This window comes from Rhinoraja longicauda, chromosome 11 (assembly GCF_053455715.1).
Source record: "Rhinoraja longicauda isolate Sanriku21f chromosome 11, sRhiLon1.1, whole genome shotgun sequence".
In the NCBI taxonomy this organism is placed as follows: Eukaryota; Metazoa; Chordata; class Chondrichthyes; order Rajiformes; family Arhynchobatidae; genus Rhinoraja; species Rhinoraja longicauda.
Window position 1 is genome coordinate 1067441 of NC_135963.1, and position 20147 is coordinate 1087587.

The 20147-nt window shown below is 51.0% G+C and overlaps 1 protein-coding gene across 1 annotated transcript; it reads right to left on the minus strand.

Annotated features, from left to right (window-relative positions):
• Window positions 1–1511: 1511 nt before the first annotated feature.
• Window positions 1512–9901, minus strand: ccn1 (cellular communication network factor 1). The gene is made up of 5 exons (XM_078407874.1): window positions 9591–9901; window positions 8293–8503; window positions 6157–6453; window positions 3695–3867; window positions 1512–2927 (listed from the first exon to the last, which is right to left on the minus strand). Exons 1-5 carry the CDS (start codon window positions 9636–9638, stop codon window positions 2625–2627), a joined length of 1032 nt encoding a protein of 343 aa, XP_078264000.1. The 5' UTR covers window positions 9639–9901; the 3' UTR covers window positions 1512–2624.
• Window positions 9902–20147: the final 10246 nt, after the last annotated feature.

A 20147-nucleotide genomic window follows, 5' to 3' on the forward strand; every position in this document is an offset into this window, starting at 1 on the left:
CTTTTCCTAGTGAGCGAAATGGTTTTTTATGGCAACTGTTACACATCGTAACTTCCTATTTTCTCAAATTACACATTTATTTAAATGACTTGCATCTTCCATTCTTCAGATGGTGTAGTGGTGATTCAGAACCTTGTCTCTGGTGACTGATGCAGTGATGTGATCATTGAACTATTGTACTGTGTTACTTCATGCAGCAAGCAATAATGCTTTCTGGGCTTGGGTGTGGGTGCGTGTGTTTAGACTTTCAGAGATGCAGCACAGAAACAGGCCCTTCGGCCCACCGAGTCCGCGCCCACCAGTGATCACCCCGTACACTAGCACTGTCCTGCATGCGAGGGACAATTTACAATTTTACCAAATCCAATTAACTTACAGACCTGCAAGTCTTTGGAGTATGGGAGGAGATCAGATCTCGGAGAAAACCCACGCAGGTCACGGGGAGAATGTACAAACTCCGTAGTCAGAATGGAACCTGGATCTCTGGCGCTGTGAAGCAGCAGCTCTACCCTCTGCGCCACCTTGCCGCCCACATGTAGTTGCGTGTTTGTCTAATTGTGTATGAATAGACAATAGGTGCAGGTCATTTGGCCCTTCGAGCCGGCACCGCCATTCACTGTGATCATGGCTGATCATCCACAATCAGTAACCCGTGTCTGCCTTCTCCCCATATCTCTCGACTCCGCTCCGAAAAGGAGGGAAGAAGATAAGACTTTATTGCTTTCCATCACAGTACGCTGTGGAGGATGTTTATGTTAATTTTGATGTAGTTGTGTCTTGTTGCTTTTTTGGTATGAATGTAAGGCAAATCAAAATCCTTGTATGTTAGAAAACATAGAAAATAGGTGCAGGAGGAGGCCATTTGGCCCTTCGAGCCAGCACCACCATTCATTGTGATCATGGCTGATCATCCACAATCAGTAACCTGTGCCTGCCTTCTCCCCATATCCCTTGACTCCACTGGCCCCCAGAGCTCTATCTAACTTTATGTAACAAGTATGCCCTTACATACTTGGCTAATAAATTCTTTGTATCGCTCTATGTGCATGTGTATTTGTGTGGGATGCTATGTATGTCTGCGTGTTTGTATGTGTGTTGCATGTATGTGTATGCGTGAGTGTGTTTCCCCAGAACCCTGGATCATGTGCATTGCTGATTCTGCAGGACTGCACCCTGTGGAACAATGTTGTGCATTGGGAGAACCAAGACCTAAACAGAAACAGACACCTACATTACTTTAGTATCTGAAGAAGGATCCCAACCATAAACGCCACCTATTCCATTTCTTCAGAGATGCTGCCTGACCCGCTGAGTTACTCCAGCACTCTGTGAAACGTCACCTATCCATGTTCTCCACAGATGCTGCCTGACCCGCTGAGTTACTCCAGCACTCTGTATCTATCTTTGGTGTAACCGTTCATCTGCATCCTACTTTATTTCCCTCTCGTTCCACCCTCACAAGCAAGGCTGCATATAGGAAAGAAACTAGAACATTGCACCGGAAATCAGGTCCATAAATAAATCGTTTAATTTCCTTCTTAAAAAAATTAAATCTATGTACATTTAATTCCAGTATGACATTTTTTGTATCCCATAGAATCAGCTACACATTTGATAAATAATGCAACATTCAATGGATATAGAGGATGGTTTATCTTGACTGGTTGTGCAGTCTGGGCTGGCGGCCGGGCTGGCGCTGACTGTCGTGTTATAATGTAGCGCATGGCCGCCGGGGAACCCACTCTGGGCTCCACATTCCACAACAACCACACAAGGACACAGTAAAGTGACAATGGGTTGCTTCGAGTACACGGAAGGACATTATATAATAATACAAATATACAATCGATTTGTTGCAAATAGAACAAATGCAAGTGGCTATATGACGCTCCAATATGAAGCTGTTCCTTGCTCCAAGGAAATGAAGCTTCCTCTGAATGTGGAGATCTCGCTGACCAGCCCCCGGTCTCACTGCCCCCTGGGGGCAGCTGACCAAAGGGCATGAAGGTCAGCAATACCATACAACACTGACCCACCCTGTCACTTGGTCCCTGTGGCTTGAGCGTTGTGTAAACGCCAACCCTACGTCAGTCCCCTCAACCCCCAGCCCCAGTAAACCATGGGGGGGGGGGGCTGGGGAAATGCCACCTCGGCGACCCTATCTGTGGCTGCCGTGGTTTAGTAGATGTGTGGCAGGACTGTGGGCAGAGTACGGTTGCCAGCTGTCCCGTATTAGCCAGGACATCCTGTATTTTGGGCTCAATTAGTTTGTCCCGTATTAGGCCCAGACGGTACTGCAGGCCTGGAGACTGTAGCCCGGGGGTCGCAGCAGTCCCGGACAGTGTAGGCCCCGAGGCCCGGGCGCTGCCTAACGGAGATTGCGTAGCAACCCGCCTCCCGGCCCGGGCGGCCGCCATTGGTGGAGCGGGAGCACGTGGCCGCTGGCTGGGTGAGGTCACGTGGGGCGCGGGGCGGTGACGTCACATTGTCCCGTATTTGGGAGTGAGGAAGTTGGCAACCCTAGCAGAGAGGGAGGACGGGAGGGGGAGCGGCAGCAGTCCACGGCCGTCCGGTGGTCAGTGGTTGACCACCCCTCCCCGTTGGTGCGGCCGGGGGGAGGGGGCTCAGTCCAAGAACTTGTGGATGTCGTTGTGGAGCATGACGTGGGGGCTGGACGCCTCGTTGTCTACGGGGCAGCGGCGGTGGCATCTGCACGACTGGATCATCATCATGTCCTTGTTGAAGCTCTCTCCGTCATCGCACCGGAATCGCACTCGGACTGTGCGTGTCTGCTGCGGCGTGCAGCAGCGCCCATCCACACATGAGCCGCAGTGCTTGGTGCGGTAGCGCTTCACACTCGTGCAGCCCGCGTAGGTGAAATGTGTCGCTGCGTCCGATCTCCGAGTGCGGAGGCACTTCTTCCCTTTCTGTGATGGAGCGGGGAGAGACAGAGGACAGTGAGTCGACAGCTCGCACCCCACGGCACACTTTACTTCACCTCAGCAATAATAAACCTGACTGACCCGCTGAGTTACTCCAGCACTCTGTGAAACGTCACCTATCCATGTTCTCCACAGATGTTGCCTGACCCGCTTTGCTCCAGCATTTTGTGTTCCATGCAGGATTGCAGCATCTGCAGTTTCTTGTGTCTCCATCTATTCTTGGTCCCATTTACCCACATTTGACCAGTCTCCCTCTAAACCTTTCCTGTCCATGCACCTGTCTAAATATCTTTTAAATTAGACACAACAATGGAGAAATGCAGCAGGAGAACAGGCCCTTCAGCCCATTGATCCATGCTGACCATCTCCACTGATCCCATCTCCCTCTCCCCACATCCCTTCAACTCTCCCCAGATTCCACCCCCCACCCACACTGGGGGCAATTTACCGCGGCCTGTAACCCACCCACCCGCACGTCTTTGGGATGTGGGGGAAACCCAGGCGGTCACAGGGTGAACATACAAACAGCACCAGAGGTCGGGATGGAGCCCGGGCCCCTGGAGCTGTGAGGCAGCGGCTCTACCCGCTGCACCACCGTGCCACTCATTTCTAGACGTGGGATGATACCGGAGCACCCGAGAGATCCCACGCAGTCACGGGGAGACCGTGCAAACTGCGCACACACCCAGAGTGGCGGAGTTTGTGTTAGTGCTGAGAGGCAGCACTACCTGCCGAGGGAGGGTGTTGCTTACCTTGAGGTGGGGAAGCGTGGGCTGATCGCAGGGCCTGACGTTGCAGATCCTCGACTCCTTGCGCAGTTTGCAGTCGGGGTTGTCGTTGGTGACTCTGGTGGCAATGCCGATCCCACACGACCGCGAACACGGAGACCACTGCGTCGTCTGTACAAAGCACTTGGGTCTCCACACTGCAACCAGAGCAAGGAGCAAACTCACACAAACTGTCCTGGTGTAACATGGAATCAGACCAAAACAGGCCCTTCCGCCCAGCCCGTCCGTGCTAACCAAACAATCAGCGTGCAATATCATGAGCGGAATAGATCGGGTAAACACCCAGATTGAGGGGATTGACAACTAGAGGATAGATACAGAATGCTGGAGTAACACAGTGGGTCAGGCAGCATCTCTGGAGAACATGAATAGGTGACGTTTCGGGTCGAGACCCTTCTTCAGACTGATGTCAGGGGAGGGGGCGGGACAAAGATAGAATGTAGTCAGAGACAGTAAGACTAGTGGGAGAACTGGGAAGGGGGGGGGGGGATGGAGAGAGAGGGAAAGCAAGGGCTATCTGAAGTTAGAGAAGTCAATGTTGATACCGCTGAGGTGTAAACTACTCAAGCGAAATATGAGGTGCTGTTCCTCTAATTTGCGCTGGGCCTCACTGAAAATAGAGGAAGCCCAGGACAGAAAGGTCAGATTGGGAATGGTTAAAGTTAAAGTGTTAAAGAGTTAAAGTGCTGAGCCACTGGGAGATCAAGTAGGTTAAGACAGGCTGAGCGGAGAACTAGAGGACATAGATTTAGGGTGAGGGGGGAATGTTTATTAGGAACCTGACGGCCTTTTATAGGTGAACGGTGGTGGGTGTATGGAACGAGCTGCCGGGGGAGGTAGTTGAGGCTGGGACTATTGCAACGTTTAAAAATCATTTGGACAGGTACCTGGATAGAACAGGTTTAGAGGGATATGGACCAAGCGCAGGCAGGTGGGACTAGTGTAGCTGGGATATGTTGGTCGGGGTGGGCAAGTTGGGCTGATGGGCCTGTTTCCACACTGTATCACTCTATGAAACAATCCTCTCACAGTACGTGAGCTTGTAGTTTCTCTCATTAAATCCCGTCTGACAGTCAATGGTGAATGATGTGGTATTGTCACGTGTACCTAGGTACAGTGAAATTCTTTGCTTTGTATGCAACCTGATAAAATCATACTATTGGTCAGCACAATCAGTACAAAAGTGTAATGATTGTAGTGTAAGAATAGTGGACTAGTTTATTGTCACGAAGAGTCATATGGAATGGAAACAGGGCCTTTGGCCCACTGAGTCCATGTTGATCAAGAGGCCACGTCTAAACTAATCACATTTTCCCACCTTCCCTCTAAGCTAGTCCCATTAGAAACATAGAAAATAGGTGCAGGAGGAGGCCATTTGGCCCTTCGACCCAGCACCGCCATTCATTGTGATCATGGCTGATCATCCACAATCAGTAACCTGTGCCTGCCTTCTCCCCATATCCCTTGAATCCACTAGCCCCTAGAGCTCTATCTAACTCTCTTTTAAATTCATCCAGTGAATTGACCTCCACTGCCCTCTGTGGCAGAGAATTCCACAAATTCACAACTCCCTGGGTGAAAAAGTTTTTCTCATCTCAGTTTTAAATGGCCTCCCCTTTATTCTTAGACTGTGGCCCCTGGTTCTGGACCCCCCCAACATTGGGAATATTTTTCCTGCATCTAGCTTGTCCAGTCCTTTTATAATTTTATACGTCCCTATAAGATCCCCTCTCATCCTTCTAAACTCCAGTGAATACAAGCCCAGTCTTTCCAATCTTTCCTCATATGACAGTCCCTCTAAACTTGTCCTATCCATGTACATGTCCAAGTGCCTGTTAAATGTTGTTACAGTCCCTGCCTCAACTACCTACCTCCTCCAGCAGCTCGTTCCGTACACCCACCACCCTCTGTGTGAAAAACACTCCCACACCCGAAATAGAGTCATAGATTGATACAGTATGGAAACAGGCCCTTCGACCCAACTTGCCCACACCAAGCAACATGTCCCAGCTACACTAGTCTCACTTCCCTGCGTTTGGCCCATATCCCACTAATCTAATCCATGTTGACCATTTCTCTCTCCACAGATGCTGCCTGACCTGCTGATTTTTCCCCAGCATTTTATTATATTTTGTTTTAGATTACCAGCAACTGCAGTTCTTTATCTGGGCTTGCAGGGAGTGGATTTAATGATTGGAGAGTGGATTTGAGGCGGGGGGGGGGGGGAGGTTTGGGAGTGAATTTGAGGGGGGGAAGGGAGGTTGGGGAGTAGATTTGAGGGGGGGGGAGGTTGTGGGGGGAATTTGAGGGGGGGTGTTGTAGTCACCAAGCACGAAGGACGCAGACTCATTGATGCAGGAAGGGGGTGCTGGGAAACCGTCAGAGGGCTATCAAGGGCATGATGGGCCGAATGGCCTGTAACTTACCAGGCAGATTCTTGCCAGTCTTCTTGAGCAGATGGAGGACCTGGTTGGTGTAGGGAGAGAAGCTGTGCCGTTCCTTGCCCCCGTCACAGGTCCACTCCTCACAGCAGTGGCCTGGTACTTTGACCAGCCGGGGGTTGGGGCAGCCCAGGTCGGGCAGAGAGAGCTCCTGGGGGCAAAGGGGCAGACAGCCCACCGCCCCATCCATGCACGTGCACTGGTGCTTGCAGTTGGGCTGGAAGATCTCTCCATTCTGGTAGATACGACTGTTGTACTCGCACGGTCTTCCTTCCAACTTGGCTGCAAGCACAAGACATCAAACATGTTAGGTTCAGGTTTATTATAGGAGCAGAATTAGGCCATTCGGCCCATCAGGTCTACTCCGCCATTCAATCATGACTGATCTATCTCTCCCTCCTAACCCCATTCTCCTGCCTTCTCCCCATAACCCTTGACACCCATACTAATCATTGTATCATGTACATTGTACCATGTATCTGTACACTGCGGACGGCTCCATTGTAATCATGTATTGTCTTTCCGCTGACTGGATAGCACGCAACAAAAGCTTTTCACTGTACCTCGGTACATGTGACAATAAAGTAAACTGAAATGAAAAGTTTCTAGCTTCTTTGTTTAGCTGAGATTCAGCGTGGAAACAGGCCCTTCAGCCCACCGAGTCCATGCCAACCAGCGATCACCTGTACACTAGGGACAATTTACAGAAGCCAATTAACCTACAAACCTGCACGTCTTTGAGATGTCGGAGGAAACCCGGAGAAAACCCACGTGGGGAGAACGTGCAAACTCCACCTACAGGATCAAACCCGGTTCTCTAGCGCTGCAAGGCAGCAACTCTACCGCTGCGCCACCGTGCCCGATACTTCCTGACCCTCAGAGTTCCTCCGGCACTTTGTGCTTTGCTCCAGTTTCCAGCAGGTATGGATAGGAAAGGGATACAGGACCTGAGCTACAGGGGGAGGTTGGGCAGGCTAGGGGTCTATACACTGGAGTGAGTGCAGGGGGATGAGGAGTCTCTTGCCCACAGTCGGGGAATCGAGAACCAGAGGACTTAGGTTCAAGGTGAGGGAGAAAAGATTTAACAGGAACCTGAGGGGCAACCTTTCCTCAGAGGGTAGTGGGTGTGTGGAACAAGCTGCCAGTGGAGGTAGTTGAGGCTGGGACTGTCACAACGTTTAAAAGACACTTGGACAGGTACATGGATAAGACAGGTCTGGAGGGATAGGGGCCAAATGCCGGCAGGTGGGACTAGTGTAGATAGAAACAGAGAAAATAGGTGCAGGAGGAGGCCATTTGGCCCTTCAAGCCAGCACCGCCATTCATTGTGATCATCCACAATCAGTAACCCGTGCCTGCCTTCTCCCCATGTCCTTTGATTCTACTAGCCCCTAGAGCTCTATCTAACTCTATTTTTAATTCATCCAGTGAATTGGCTTCCACTGCCTTCTGGATGAAAAAGTTTTTTACTCATCTCAATTTTAAATGGCCTCCCCTTTATTCTTAGACTGGACTGTGGCCCTGGTTCTGGACTCCCCCATCATTGGGAACACTTTTCCTGCATCTAGTTTGTCCATCCTTTTATAATGTTATACGTTTCTATAAGATCCCCTCTCATCCTTCTAAAATGATGGGACGTGTTGGCCGGCGTGGGCAAGTTGGGCTGATGGACTGTTAGACTGACTCCATGTGCAGGTTCTGAGCTCCCGGCTTGTGCAGTTTATTCAAACTCACTCCCCAAGCAGCTGAATCACATTCCACATTGCTGCAGTCACCCTTCTACAGCCAATCCCTGCGCCAGAGGCCAGACCACAGCACCATACATGGTTTAAAAATAAAAACTTATGGACAAGGTTCCTCCCCTCACTCCCACCTCTTTTCCCCTTCCCCCATCCACACCCCCCTCCCCTTCCACAAACCCCACCCACACACCCCACCCTCTCCCCCACCCCATACACACCCCCTTCCCACCCTCTCCCCACACCCACACGCACCCCCATCTCCTCCCACACCATCCTCTGTCCCCTATCCCACTCTCACCCCCCTTCGCACCCTCACCCCCCTCCTCCACCCCACCCCCCATCCACACCCCCTCCCCCACGCCGCCCTCTCTGCCCCTACCTCTGCAGATGCCTCGCTGGGCGCTGTGACTCGCCCCGTAGTTGCAGTCCAGGCCGCGGCTGTGGTCGCACGGTAAGCGGGAGCTGCAGTCCTGGTTCAGCTGCCGGGGACACACGAGGCAACAGCCGCAACCGTCCAGCACCGGCCTCACCCCGGCGTCGCAGCGCGGCTCCTCCCGGGGGCAGCGGCACTCGGGCCCGCAACTCGCAACCTGCAAGCCGGCACACAGCGGCCGTCAGCCCGGTTCCACATGGCCACCCAGCCCACTTCCCCCAGCACCCAACACTCTCCCCCAGCACCCACCCAACACACTCCCCCAGCAGCCAACTCTCATGTCATAAGTGATAGGGGCAGGATTAGGCCATTCGGCCCATCGAGTCTACTCCGCCATTCAATCATGGCTGATCTATCTCTCCCTCCTATCCCCATTCTCCTGCCTTCTCCCCATAACCCCTGACACCCGCAATGATCAACAATCTATCTATCTCTGCCTTAAATATATCGACTGACTTGTGGCCTCCACAGCCGTCTGTGGCAAAGAATCCCACAGATTCACCACCCTCTGACTAAAGATCTCTCTCTCTCCCACCCAACTGTCTGAAGAAGGGTCTCGACCCGAAACATCACCCATTCCTTCCCTCCAGAGATGCTGCCTGACCCACTGAGTTACTCCAGCATTTTGTGCCTGTCTCCGGTTTGTGTAAACCAGCATCTGCAGTTCCTTCCTCCACTTCCCCTGGCACTCAACATCCGCGCAGCAAAACGCAGAGTCTGACCAAGGGCTAGCCTTGTTCCTCTCCCCAGCGACGCTGGCCCGATCTGCTGAGTTTAAAGAGACATTCGGCCCCCTTTTGGCCGTGCTAGCTCTTCGACTCCTCCCAGAACTGACTTGCGAGCCTTCACGGGGAAGTTCGTAAATCAGAACTTCCTGCTCTCTGACTTGGGGGGGGGGGGGGGGGGCACGGAAACAAGCCCTTCGGCCCATCTTGTCCATGCCGACCAAGATGGGACATACTAGTCCCATGCGCCTGCATTTGGCCCATGTTCCTTCTAAACCCTTCCGATCCATATATCTGCCCACATGTCTTGTACAAGTCATGGCAGCATCCACGTCTGTAGCTTCCTCTGGCAGGTGTGACAAGGTTGCCCCTCTGAAATCCCCCCTCTCACTCCCAGCCTGTGCCCCCTAGTCTTAGATCCTCCAAGCTGGGGAACAGACTGTGAGCGTTCCCTGTATCCACGTCCCTCATTCCCCCTCTCACCTCCAGCCTGGTTATGCTGAATAACTGTGGACTTACCTCGGCGAGGGAGAGTGTGAGGACGAGGAGTGCTGATGTCAGCTTCATCTCGGGTTGAAGGCGTTAGTTCCACGGGCGAGCAGCGGCGAGTCTGTCTGTCTGTGTGTCTGTGCCTCTGTGTGTCTCTCTCTCCGCTCCTGTGCCGCTGCTTTCCCCGGCTGTCTGAAGCAGTGACTACACCGATGCCTTTTATAAGCCCTCTGGTCTCTCCGCTGACAGACCCCCCCCCCTTCACAAACCTCCGTCTGAGGGCACCTCACCAAGAATGTCAGGAATGTCTCCGGCGCGTTTTTCCATCGACGCCGCCCCAGTTGCAAAAGCAGAGGAAAATAATCTAAGGCTGCTGCAGCTCGCTGTGTGTCCACACACACACACACACACACTCACACATTCTAACGGGACCGCCGGCCAACGCTGCCAGCAAACAGCATGCTTTGGACGTTACATAATAGAATATTTACAACCCATCTCGTATCCACTACAGAGAGAGCGGTGCTCTGCACGCCCGCCCGCCCTTATTCACCCTGCCCGCATCCTTTTTTTTTTTTTGAAACAGTTTCCACATTATTTGTTCTCAACCTGTGAACATTATTCCCATATTTGGTAGTGTAAAAAATGCGCCTCTTTCCCACATGCCTGCCATTCCCACCACAAAAATATTGTTGACGTCTCCTGACTTTGGCAATGTTTTCTTAAATGTAAACGTTGGGGTGTAAATGTTTCCGAGTGAGTGGTGTTTGGTCAGAGGTGTCGGCGTGGGATCGGCAGTTGAGTCGTGTCGGAGGCAGACTGTTGACCAAGGCAGGGTTGTCAGTGTTGCAGGCCGGCAAGATTCCTGGAGGCCTCGGGAACTGCAGATGCTGGGAGCTGGAGCAAAACACACAAAGTGCTGGAGGAACTCAACAGGTCAGGCCGGTTGTGGGCGAGTTGGGCCGAATGGCCTGTTTCCACACTGTATCACTCTACGACTCCATAACTCAGCGGGTCAGGCAGCATCTGTGGAGGGAATGGACAGGCGACGTTTCGGCTCGGGACCCGTTTCTTCAGACTGATAACTGACAAAAAAAAATGAAGCCACTGGAAATTTGGGAGCTGGGGTATCAGTACTCACTACCCCGGGACCAGGGATGGGGTTCAAGAGATGCCACAGAGCAGACAAGGAATGAGAGGCTGTGTAGAAGGGCCGGTGGGTTTGTGAGGGAATGCACACCCGCTAATTCTGCTGAGATCCCCCCCCCCCTTGTCTTTCAAGGGGGTTGTACAGCACCCGGAGCCGTTTCCCGTCTGTGTAAAACACCCAGTAATTGTCACAATGCCAACGAGATTCTATAGGGCAAACCAGGCAGGGATTGCAGGCAGATTCTTCCGGCCCCTGTTGGACATCCAAAAAATCAGACGCAACCTCAAAATAAGTAGCATGTTAACGATCCGATGAGCAGCGAAGGGCGAGTCCTACGGAAGACAGACAGAGTGCTGGAGTAACTCCGCGGGACAGGCAGCATCTGTGGAGAGGAGGAATGGGCGACGTTTCAGGTGGAGACCCTTCTTCAGACTGTCCGAGAGAGAGTGCCACGAATTGGTCAGGCCCGTGGGCATTGAGGTAACTTTTTAATGCGATCTAACTGTCTAACCAGCTGGTTTCGTGTTTGCAATGTTGAGGGTGTTTCAGGAACTCAGTGGCGAGGTGTCCCCACTCAATGGGAACTGCAGGTGTTGCAGTCATGAGCAAAATACAAAGTTCTGGAGAGGTGTACAAAATCATGAGAGGAAGAGATCGGGTAGATGCACAGAGTCTCTTGCCCAGAGTAGGGGAATCAGAGTCTCTTGCCCAGAGTAGGGGAATCAGAGTCTCTTGCCCAGAGTAGGGGAATCAGAGTCTCTTGCCCAGAGTATTATCTGAATGGTGTCAAGTTAGGAAAAGGGGACTTACAACGAGATCTGGGTGTCCTAGTGCATCAGTCACTGAAAAGAAGCATGCAGGTACAGCAGGCAGTGAAGAAAGCCAATGGAATGTTGGCCTTCATAACAACAGGAGTTGAGTATAGGAGCAAAGAGGTCCTTCTGCAGTTGTACAGGGCCCTAGTGAGACCACACCTGGAGTACTGTGTGCAGTTTTGGTCTCCAAATTTGAGGAAGGTTATTCTTGCTATTGAGGGCGTGCAGCGAAGGTTTACTAGGTTAATTTCTGGAATGGTGGGACTGTCATATGTTGAAAGACTGGAGCGACTAGGCTTGTATACACTAGAATTTGGAAGGATGAGAGATCTTATTGAAACATATAAGATTATTAAGGGATTGGACGCATTAGAGGCAGGAAACATGTTCCCAATGTTGGGGGAGTCCAGAACCAAGGGCCACAGTTTAAGAATAAGGGGTAGGCCATTTAGAACGGAGATGAGGAAAAACTTTTTCAGTCAGAGAGTTGTAAATTTGTGGAATTCTCTGCCTCAGAAGGCAGTGGAGGCCAATTCTCTGGATGCTTTCACGAGAGAGCTGGATAGAGCTCTTAAGGATAGCAGAGTCAGGGGGTATGGGGAGAAGGCAGGAACGGGGTACTGATTGAGAATAATCAGCCATGATCACATTGAATGGTGGTGCTGGCTCGAGAGGCCGAATGACCTACTCCTGCACCTATTGTCTATTGTCTATAGCAGGGGAATCAGGGTCTCTTGCCCAGAGTAGGGGAATCAGTCTCTTGCCCAGCGTAGGGGAATCAGAGTCTCTTGCCCAGTTCGAGGACCAGATGACATAGGTTTGTGAAGGGGGTAATAATCAGAGGGCTAACATTTCCACACAGAGGGTGGTGGGTGTATGGAACAAGCTGTCAGAGGAGGTAGTTGAGGCTGGGACTATCTCAACATTTAAGAAACAGTTGGACAGGTGCATGGATTGGACAGGTTTGGAGGCCAAGCGCAGGCAGGTGGGACGAGTGTATCTGGGACATTGTTGGCCGGTGTGGGCAAGTTGGGCTTAAGGGCCTGTTTCCACACTATATCACTCTACAACTCATAGCTCAGCGGATCAGGCAGCATCTGTGGGGTGGGGGTGGGGGGAGGAATGGACAGGCGACGTTTCGGGTCGGGAACCTTCTTCAGTCTGATGGCGTGGCGGGGGCTGGAAAAGAGGGTCCAATATGAGATGCATTATATTTCCTGGGTTCTGGGGAGAAGGCAGGAGAATGGGTTGAGAGGGAGAGATAGATCAGCCATGATTGAATGGCGGAGTAGACCTGATGGGCCGAATGGCCCAATTCTGCTCCTATCACTTATTTGACTTCAGTGAAGTCCCACCTGAACGTCGCTTCGCACCGAAGCCCTGCGCCCTCTCCTTCCTGACTCGCTCGGGACCAGCGCCGGAGGGAGCGAGGACGGGGATTGTTTCCCTGCCTTTAATCAGACACTTCGACCCATTTTCCCCGTGCTAGCTGGCTCTTGGTTGGATGTTATCTTTGTTTGCTGGTGATGGGGAATCCCCGAGAACGTGTGTGTATGTGTATATGTGTGAGAGAATGTGTGTGTGTGTGTTTGTATGTGTGTGTGTGTGTATGTGTGTGCGTGTGTATATGAGTGTGTGAGAGTGTGTGTGAGTGAGAGTATGTGTGTGTGTGTATGTGCGATAGAGCGTGTTTACGTGAGAGCATGTTTGCATGTGTGTGAACGTATGTACGAGTGAGAGTGTGTGTGTGTGTTGATGTGAGTGTATATGTGCGTGTGTGGTTGATGTGAGTGTATATGCGCGTGAGTGTGTGTTCATGTCTGTGAATGTGAGTGAACGTGTGTGTGTGTTGGCGAGTGCTGGAGAGGATGGCTCTGAACTCCAGCGGAGAGCCGCGGCACATCACAGCGCAGACACAGTGGGGGTGGGGGGGATATGGGACTGACCCCCGGTTGATGTCCGCTGTAACAGGGCTTCCAGACACAGCTATGTCCAAATATGCACATCCTAGTTCCGCCCGCCGGCAGCTCTATATTTAGACATTGTCCGCTCCAAACTTCCTTTTTCACAATGGAGAAAAAATGCTGAAGATGTCCAGGGCGGGTGGGGGAGCAATATGGGATGGGAGCAATATGGGATGGGCGCTACTCCCACGCCCGAAACTCCAACAGCATCTTCACTGGCCCCATCTCCCTCCCCCTCCCACCAACGCCCCCACACTCCACCCCTCACCCACACACGTTACAGCGGCTCGTTAACCCACGCCATCGGGATGTGGGGGGGAAACCGGAGCACCCGGGAAAACCCACCTGGTCACCGGGAGAACGTGCAAACTCCACACAGACAGTGGCGAAGGCTGGAATCGAACCAGGTTTCTGGGCTGAGGCTGCAGCTCTGCCCACTGCCCCGAAAAGACATGTGGACAGATATATGGATAGGAATGGTTGAGAGCGACATTGACAAATGCAAGCCAATGGCACTAGCCCTGATCTTGCGTACAAGGAGAACATCTTGTATGCCCGCAGAATAGGGGAATCGAGAACCAGAGGACACGGGTTTAATGTGAGGAAGGAAAGATTTAATAAGAACCTGAGGGGTAACTTTTTTTTTACACAAAGGGTGGTAAGTGTGTGGAAGGAGCTGCTGGAGGAGGTAGTTGGGGCAGGGACTATCATGGTGTTTAAGAGACATTGAGATAGGTACATGGATAGGACAGGTTTAGAGGGTTATGGGTCAAATTTGGGCTGGTGGGACTAGTGTAGATGGAGCATGTTGGTCAGTGTGGGCAAGTTGGGCTGAATGGCCTGTTTCTGTGCTGTGCGACTCTGTGACTCTAGAATGCCAAAAGTCAGTCAGGAGAAGGGACTCGACACAAAACATCACCTATCCATGTTCTCCAGATGCTGCCTGACCCGCTGAGTTTCTCCAGCACTCTGTGAAACATCACCTATCCATGTTCTCCAGAGATGCTGCCTGACCCGCTGAGTTACTCCAGCACTCTGTGAAACGTCACCTAGCCATGTTCTCCACAGATGCTGCCTGTCCCGCTGAGCTACTCCAGCACTGTGCCTTTTTCAATGTCCTGTATCCAGGCTCATACTTATCCCTCAATCAACATTGCTGAGAGTGTTAAGTGATCATTAACACATTTGCAGAGGATCCAGCTGCAATCTCAGGCTAAGATCTCACACTGTTTGGGAACTGTTGCGTGGTTGCGTGTCTCGCACATGACCAGAGTGGCTCCATGTCCACAAATACCTCATGGGTTGTAAATCACTTGGAGCTTGTGAACGGTGCAAGACTTGTTTCATTGCTGATTTATGTTTCACCCTGGAGGGCCACGCAGTTTATATTTAGAACACGCTCTCCAAATATATCATCAAATTGAATGTTTTGACAACCTGTCCAGTAAGGTCGTTTCGAGTCAAGGAGCTTAACCGCATGGAATCAGGCTCTTATAGACAATAGGTGCAGGAGTAGGCCATTCAGCCCTTCGAGCCAGCACCGCCATTCAATGCGATCATGGCTGATCACTCTCAATCAGTACCCCGTTCCTGCCTTCTCCCCATACCCCCTCACTCCGCTATCCTTAAGAGCTCTATCCAGCTCTCTCTTGAAAGCATCCAACGAACTGGCCTCCACTGCCTTCTGAGGCAGAGAATTCCACACCTTCACCACTCTCTGACTGAAAAAGTTCTTCCTCATCTCCGTTCTAAATGGCCTACCCCTTATTCTTAAACTGTGGCCCCCTTTGTGCACGCCAGCCTAGTTGGCATATTGGGCGAGTCCCATTTGGCCCATAGTCATCTAAATTCTTCTTTCCCATTTATCTGTCCAAATGTTTTTGAGTTTAGTTTGAGATACAGCATGAACACAGACCCTTCGGCCCACACCGACTATCAATCACCCGTTCACACTAGTTCCATGTTATCCCACTTTCTCATCCACTCCCTACACACAGGGGGCAATTTACAGAGTCCAAATAACCTACAGCCACACATGTTTGGGATGTGGGAGAAAACTAGCAATGGCTCCCTCACCAACAGTCTGTCCTTTCTTTCTGTTGTGTTTAATAGTATGTGTTAAATGTATGTTTTTAGTGTTCTTTAGTTTGTTTTATGTGGGGGTGGGGTGCGTTGGGAGAAAGTTTTTCAAATCTATTACCTCGATGGAGATGCAATGTTTTTCCACATCGTATCTCCGTCCGCACTGCGGCTGAACATCGAGGAGTTGGCGGCCTTTGCTGGAGACCGATTTTGAGAGCACCACTGCAGTCGCCTGTGGACTTACCGTCAATCTCTTTGCCAGGGATCGACCAAGGTGCTCCAACCATGGGTACGTGCGGACTATGGGAGCTTCGACCGCCCCGACTGTGGGAGCATCGATCACCCCGACTGTGGGAGCTTCAATCACCCCGACTGTGGGAGCTTCGATCACCCCGACTGTGGGAGCATCGATCACCCCGACTGTGGGAGCTTCGATCACCCCGACTGTGGGAGCATCGATCACCCCGACTGTGGGAGCATCGATCACCCCGACTGTGGGAGCTTCGATCACCCCGACTGTGGGAGCTTCGATCACCCCGACTGTGGGAGCTTCGATCACCCCGACTGCCGGCTGCAGGAGCATCGATCACCCCGACACGGGTGCGTCGATCGCCCTGACATGGGAGCGTCAATCGCCTCGACCGCGGGAGAATAAAGAGGAAGGAAATTGGACTTTTTTGCCTTCCATCACAGTGAGGAATGTGGGGAATCCGCTGTGGTGGATGTTTATGTTGACTTTTTTGTAGTTGTGTGTCTTGTTGCTTTTTTCCCGTTTGGCTGTATGGTAATTCACATATCACTGTTCGTTAATTTGTACATGTGACAATAATAGAGGTTTGAAACCTTTGAAACCCACAGAGTTTCACAATTTAATTTCAGAATTAAAGGACGTTCTTTTAGGAAGGAGATGAGGAGGAATTTCTTTAGTCAGAGGGTGGTGATTCTGTGGAATTCTTTGCCACAGACGGCTGTGGAAGCCACAAGTCAGTGGATATATTTGGCAGAGATAGATAGATTGTTGATTAGTACAGGTGTCAGAGGTTATGGTGAGAAGGCAGGAGAATGAGGTTATGAGGGAGAGATAGATCAGCCATGATTGAATGGCGGAGTAGACTTGATGGATCGAATGGCCTAATTCTTCTCCTATCTCTTATGATCTTATGAAAAATGAAATCCCACACAGTCACGGGGAGAAGGCATAAACTCCACGCAGGGCACTTGAGGTCAAGATTGAACTCGAGTCTCTGGTGCTGTGAGGCAGCAACTCTACAAGCTGCACCACCGTTTTTTTAAATTAAAACATGAAGTGCTGGAAGAACTCAGCGGGTCAGATAGTATCTGTGCAGGGAAATGGACAGACAATGTTTTGGATCGGGGCTCTTCTTCAGACTAGTGTCTGTCCATTTCCTTCCACAGATGCTGACTTGCTCAAGGTACCAACATTTCAGTCTCTTGTGACCAGCAGCCAGCAGTCAAGAGTGTTTCATTGTCATGTGTACCAGCAACAGTACAATGACATTAATACTTGCTGTAGCTTAACAGGCCCGTTAATGCAAAAAAATACAGTTAACATGCAATAATCAACAATACGATAAATTAAAATTCAGTAATACCAGGTAGCCAGCCCATAATGGTGCAACACCAAAGTTCCTAATGCAGCCATTGACACAGTCCGTGGTAAATCACAGTTGCTGTGGTCAGTAGATCCTTGTGTTTACAAACCACAGCAACTGCAAATGCTGGAATCTTATCAAGGGGCGGCACAGTGGTGCAGCGGATCGAGCTGCTGCACCACAGCACCAGAGACCTGGATTCGAACCTCGGGTCATCTCTTTGTGTGGAGTTTGCACATTCTCTCTGGACAAACTAGATGAAGGAAATATGTTCCCAATGTTGGGGGAGTCCAGAACCAGGGGGCCACAGTCTAAGAATAATGGGGAGGGCATTTAAAACTGAGATGAGAAAAAACTCAGTTGTGAATTTGTGGAATTCTCTGCCACAGAGGGCAGTGGAGGCCAATTCACTGGATGAATTTAAAAGAGTTAGATAGAGCTCTAGAGGGGGGGGGGGGGGGGCTAGCGGAATCAAGGGATATGGGGAGAAGGCAGGCACAGGTTACTGATTGTGGATGATCAGCCACGATTGAATGGCGGTGCTGGCTCGGAGGGCCAAATGGCCTCCTCCTGCACCTATTTTACCACTTTGGTGGTAAGATTAGGAAGGCAGAGTATTATCTGAATGGTGTCAAGTATGGAAAAGGGGACGTACAACGAGATCTGGGTGTCCTAGTGCATCAGTCACTGAAAGGAAGCATGCAGGTACAGCAGGCAGGCCAATTCTCTGAATGCATTCAAGAGAGAGCTCCTAAGGATAGCGGAGTCAGCGGGTATGGGGAGAAGGCAGGAACGGGGTACTGATTGAGAATGATCAGCCATGATCACATTGAATGGTGGTGCTGGCTCGAAGGGCCGAATGGCCTCCTCCTGCTCCTATTGTCTATTTTCCATGTTTCTTTGACCAATCCAAAGCTGACGGTGAAGACAAAGATAGCAGTCTACAACGCCTGAGTCAACAGCACGCTGCTGTACGGCAGCGAGACATGGACTTCATATGCCAGACTGGAGAGAAGACTCAACACCTTCCACCTTAGAGGGCATCTGCCGTATTCTGGGTATATCCTGGCAAGACAGAGTGTCCAACACCGGGATTCTGTCTCGCGCTGGCCTTCCGAGTATGTACACTCTACTCAGGCAGCGCAGACTGCGGTGGCTGGGCCATGTCCACCGCATGGAGGATGGCCGTATTCCAAAAGACATCCTCTATGGAGAGCTAACATCTGGGAGGAGAACCATCAGCCGCCTCCAGCTACATTATAAGGATGTCTGCAAGAGAGATTTGAAGGCACTCGATATCGATGTGGAGTCCTGGGAGAGCCTTGCAGCTGACCATACGAGGTGGAGAGCTACCCTGAACCAACCTCTCAAAACGGGGGAAGAGAAACTGATGAATGCAGCGGCAGAAAAGCGGGCACGCAGAAAGGAGCATAGCAACTTCAAACCAGAGACCGCACACAAATGTGACCTTTGTGACAGAGACTGTCACTCCCGCATTGGTCTCTTCCGCCAAAAGTGACGCTGCTCTAGCCGAGGTGTGGAGCAAGCAGCCAACTAGGACGCATCACCCATGGTCAGCCATGACCGATGGGGCCTAAGGATGACTGCGTGTGTTTCCTCTGGGTGCTTCAGTTTCCTCCCACATCTCAAAGTCGTGGGGGTTTTTTTAGGTCAATTGGCCCTCTGTAATTGTCCCCTAGCATGTAGGGAGTGGTTGAGAAAGTGGGAGAAGAGAACTAGTGTGAATGAGTGATCAATGGTCGGCTTGGACTCGTAGGGCCGAAGGACCTGTTTCCATGCTGTATCTCTAAACTAAACTGAACAAAAAGTGCTAGAGGTACTCAGCAAGTCAGGCAGCATCATCTGAACCCAACCCAAAACGTCACCTTGTCCACTCCCTCGACAGATGCTGCCTGACCCGCTGAGTTACTCCAGCACTGTGATCTGTTGCTGAGGTTAGTGTTGTGCAGCGTTCACGGGGCTGATGGTTGTGGTAAGAGTCTGTGCTTTAGCATACAGCTAATGGGGCAGACACTCTCCTGACCCGCAGACAGTCCGCAGACGGCTAGCGAACAGCCTGTAGCCACTGGGCTTCCAGACCCTGAAACAAACCCTTCTACAACCAGCCACCAGAGGGCAGTCACTCACCATCATCCACGCTCACAGCCGGTCGGGCTAAGACACTTGCATTTGTGTAGCACCATCCTCAACCCCAGGATCTCCCAAATACCTCACAGGCAATGAACTACTCTGGCCGCTCTGTCACAGTTGTAATGGAGGAAATACGGCAGCCATTTTCTGCATAGCAAGCTCCCACAAGTGAAGGATACAAACCAGTCTGAAGAAGGGTCCCAACCCAAAACATTGCCTATCCACTCCCTTCACAGATGCTGCCTGACCCGCTGAGTTCCACAATCACTTTGTGTTTTTACTCATGATTCCAGCATCTGCAGTCCTTGCATCTCAAAGGATACCAACCAAGTTATCTAATTTATTGATGTTGGTAAAGCATAGAACATAATAATATCCTTCCAATCCCTGCATATCCACGTGCCTATCCAAATTATCTTAAACAAAACTAACTCAAGTCAAGTCAAATTTATTTGTCACATACACATACACGATGTGCAGTGAAATGAAAGTGGCAATGCCTGCGGGTTGTGCACAAAAAGAATTACAGTTACAGCATATAAATAAAGTTAATAAGTTACTATTATTGTCGACAAAAATTTAGTCTCTGGGGTTATAAAAGTTGACAGTCCTGATGGCCTGTGGGAAGAAGCTCCGTCTCATCCTCTCCGTTTTCACAGCGTGACAGCGGAGGCGTTTGCCTGATCGTAGCATCTGGAACAGTCCGTTACTGGGGTAGCAAGGGTCCCTCATGATCTTGCTTGCTCTGGATCTGCACCTCCTGATGTATAGGTCCTGCAGGGGGACGAGTGTAGTTCCCATGGTGCGTTCTG

Bases quoted from the DNA above. Each gene is read 5' to 3' on its own strand.
- ccn1 (XM_078407874.1), bottom strand. From the start codon at position 9,638: ATGAAGCTGACATCAGCACTCCTCGTCCTCACACTCTCCCTCGCCGAG. The intron at 8,504-9,590 runs GTAAGTCCACAG...GCCGGCTTGCAG, and splicing joins TCACACTCTCCCTCGCCGAG to GTTGCGAGTTGCGGGCCCGA. The intron at 3,868-6,156 runs GTAAGTTACAGG...CTCTGGTTGCAG, and splicing joins GACTGGCAAGAATCTGCCTG to TGTGGAGACCCAAGTGCTTT.